This window comes from Leuciscus leuciscus, assembly GCF_965113295.1.
Source record: "Leuciscus leuciscus genome assembly, chromosome: 1".
Classification (NCBI taxonomy): Eukaryota; Metazoa; Chordata; class Actinopteri; order Cypriniformes; family Leuciscidae; genus Leuciscus; species Leuciscus leuciscus.
Window position 1 is genome coordinate 59,060,358 of NC_138725.1, and position 2,841 is coordinate 59,063,198.

Consider the following 2,841-nt stretch of genomic DNA (forward strand, 5'->3'; position numbering starts at 1 on the left):
CTCTTGTGCTTGTGCCTTGATCCATTTTTTAAAATCTAATAATTTTACTTTTTCATATGTCAAAAGAAATTCAGAAAACATCACGTTTTTGACTGACTCTGATTTAAATGTTTCCCATCAGCACAACAAGGAGAGCTTAGTCAGCGGAGCCCTTTCCAGCAGACTGCTTTGCAATAAAACATATTAAGGATCCAAGGCTTTTTAAAACGTCATCCCAGGTTTCTCTCAGCTCCAGAACAGGGAACTCACACATGGTTTTATTATGTGGCTTCACCTTTAGGTCTTTCTTCAAAGGGTCCCAGTAAAGGTGGAGTCCACAGGCTAGCGGTAAATTAACTTCCGATGTCAGCTTAAAAACCTCTGATGACTTTTCAGAATTCAGATTACAAACCACAAAAAGTATGCTGACAGTCAAAGTTTCAAGTATTTAGGCTTTCTTTACATTTCTGTATTTAAATGACTCAGAAATACAGGAGAACTAATAGGCCGAAATATCTGTGCCTGAGTTTGTGAGCTGCTCAGTGCACATGAGAGAAAAGACGCTTCAAGCCCACATTAATATTCATTGGAAGTCGCTGAGGAAAAAAAGGGGTTCACAAAAGAGTTTGCACAAACAGCTCTTTAAGATCCGCTTGGTGCTATGTTGACAAACTGGCAAGTAAATTTAAGTAGAACTGTCTTTAACAATTATTTGTAATTATTCTTGATTTTTTTAAATGTTAATTTTAAGATAAAATACATTTATTTAAACTAACATTAATGACAAACACATTTGATTCAAATATGAGTGCATGTATTGTACGTAGGCCTATATTTGCAGAATAGAAGTGTTTTTTCTCTCTCTTATATTTCAATATTTGTTGGCCAAAACAATGGTTTGGTATTTCTATTTCTGTATTACATTTTACATTTTTATTCTTGGATTTTCATAATAATAATACTCTTTAAATTATGCTGACAAGTCCACAATATGCTGTGACAGGTTTTCACTGGGGCAAGTTGTCACAAAGACCAACATGTGTTCGATGAACTTTTTTCCTCTGGTGGAGCTGGGGAAATATTCCAAGAAATATTTTCTGGAATAAAAAGTGTGACAACTAGCCCAGGTCTCCCCTATGTATACTTTTAACGTAGGCCTAAATACATATAGATTAATTCAAATTATTAAGAACTACCGAAGTTAGAGAGGCCGATAGGGAACAATGTTGCCGCTCAGTTAACTTTCTTTTTCATGGAATTTTGGGTGGGCTTGAAAATACGAAACGATGCTAGCTTTTGTACAGTTAGTTACTAAATACTGTGTACTTTTTTTACATTAAGATAAAAATGCCACACACAACTTTGTTTCTGAAGCTCAGGGCCTGTTTAACAAACTTCTTCCATTTACATACACGGAGGGGTCATTTGAGGGGCCGAACAGTTTGAAATCCTTTGTTTCCAAACTGTAACTCCCATAAGGCTCTAAAGTAAATGTGCGCAAAAACAACGGCGCGTGATAAATTGCCGTGAGCCCAAATGCGGCAGTTACATAATAAAGTCCTTCACGCTCTACACAAACATATCCCGCTCAAAGACGGATGCTACAATCTCAAATCAAACTCACCAACTGGTCCTGGGGTCGGCAGTGATTTCGCCAGCGTCCTCCAAGAACTACAGAGGAAAAGAAAAAGCAAAAAGGAACGGGAGGTGTGCGGTGGACGCATTCTTACAGCGGCATCGTCAGATCCTCCTTAAGTAACAGTTCATCCATGTTTGTTTGCGGGATGGCAGAAGACTGACTGCTCTAAAGTGCGGTTGCCACTGATGCCCACTCCCTTCCCGAGTACGGCTGCTCCGCTTCTTTCAGTCCTGTTGTCCTAGATGGAGGGAGGGCGAGATCCTGGAGTGCAGGGCTCCCGTGCGCCCTCTGTCGACCAAGGCTCATGCAACTTTTGAAATTTGAATCATTTGAAGGCCGTTTCCAGTCCTTGTTGGCGGAGCCTGGTTTCTCCCAAGGTTTTCTTTTCCTTCTCCATTCTGTCACTTGATGGAGTTTGGGTTCCTTGCCACTGTCACCTCTGGCTTGCTCAGTTGGGGACTCCTAAAATAAATGGGGGCACTTAATATTCAACAATATTATTGATCTGAATGGACTGACGCTGCTGTGAACTGAACTGGACGATGAAATCATTTTTGCAGAACTGCTTTATGTATTAAATGAACTAATTTAATAATTGATGATCTTTACAATGCAACTGAATCAACACTGAACTGACTTCAGATGAACAAGCCGAGAGCTTTCCTAAAACTGCTCTGAAACAATCTTTATTTTAGGCTATAGCACTGTATAAATAAAGGGGACTTGACTTTTTCTTTGATAATTTATAAAGTTTTACACACATACATAAATTAACAGAGCATTTGATGAATATGATTAAAATCACTCACAAGGTAAAGATGGCAGACAAGTATTGGCTTTAGCTAAACTATATTTCAGCCCACATTATTTTTAAGAGGTGTTTTTTATTCATATTACTTCTACTCTGTTCACAATATTTCACCTCACTGGTCGTGTAAATGTAGGCTACTCACACCCTGAAACTTTGCACGCAAAAAAGTTTAATTTGTTACTCAAACCCAAAGCATTGTAGTTACATGCACGTCCTGAGTTAGACGCTTTCCTGGGTCGACTTATTTTGTTGATCCTGGAACAACATTCCTGTCCAAAAATGTTATAACCGTATCCCTACCCCTAAACTTAACAGTAAACTTGACAAATTGTAAACATGTCCCTTAAATCTGATTTGTTGATTGGAACGTTGATCCATGAACATGTTGTATTTAGTGAAATCACATTCTGCA

The 2,841-nt window shown here is 38.5% G+C and overlaps 1 protein-coding gene across 2 annotated transcripts in view; it reads right to left on the reverse strand.

The window, feature by feature from the left end:
• The window catches only part of fam171a2a (family with sequence similarity 171 member A2a), a 39,420-nt gene extending 37,278 nt beyond the window's left edge, over nucleotides 1-2,142 (reverse strand). Inside the window, exon 1 of one of the 2 annotated variants that reach the window (XM_082183922.1) lies at nucleotides 1,604-2,142. In XM_082183922.1, coding sequence (XP_082040048.1) covers nucleotides 1,604-1,703 — 100 coding nt within the window. In that variant the 5' untranslated portion in view covers nucleotides 1,704-2,142. The remainder of the gene's footprint in view (nucleotides 1-1,603) is intronic. The other variant, XM_082183921.1, reaches the window with a different exon arrangement.
• Between the last annotated feature and the right edge of the window lie 699 nt (nucleotides 2,143-2,841).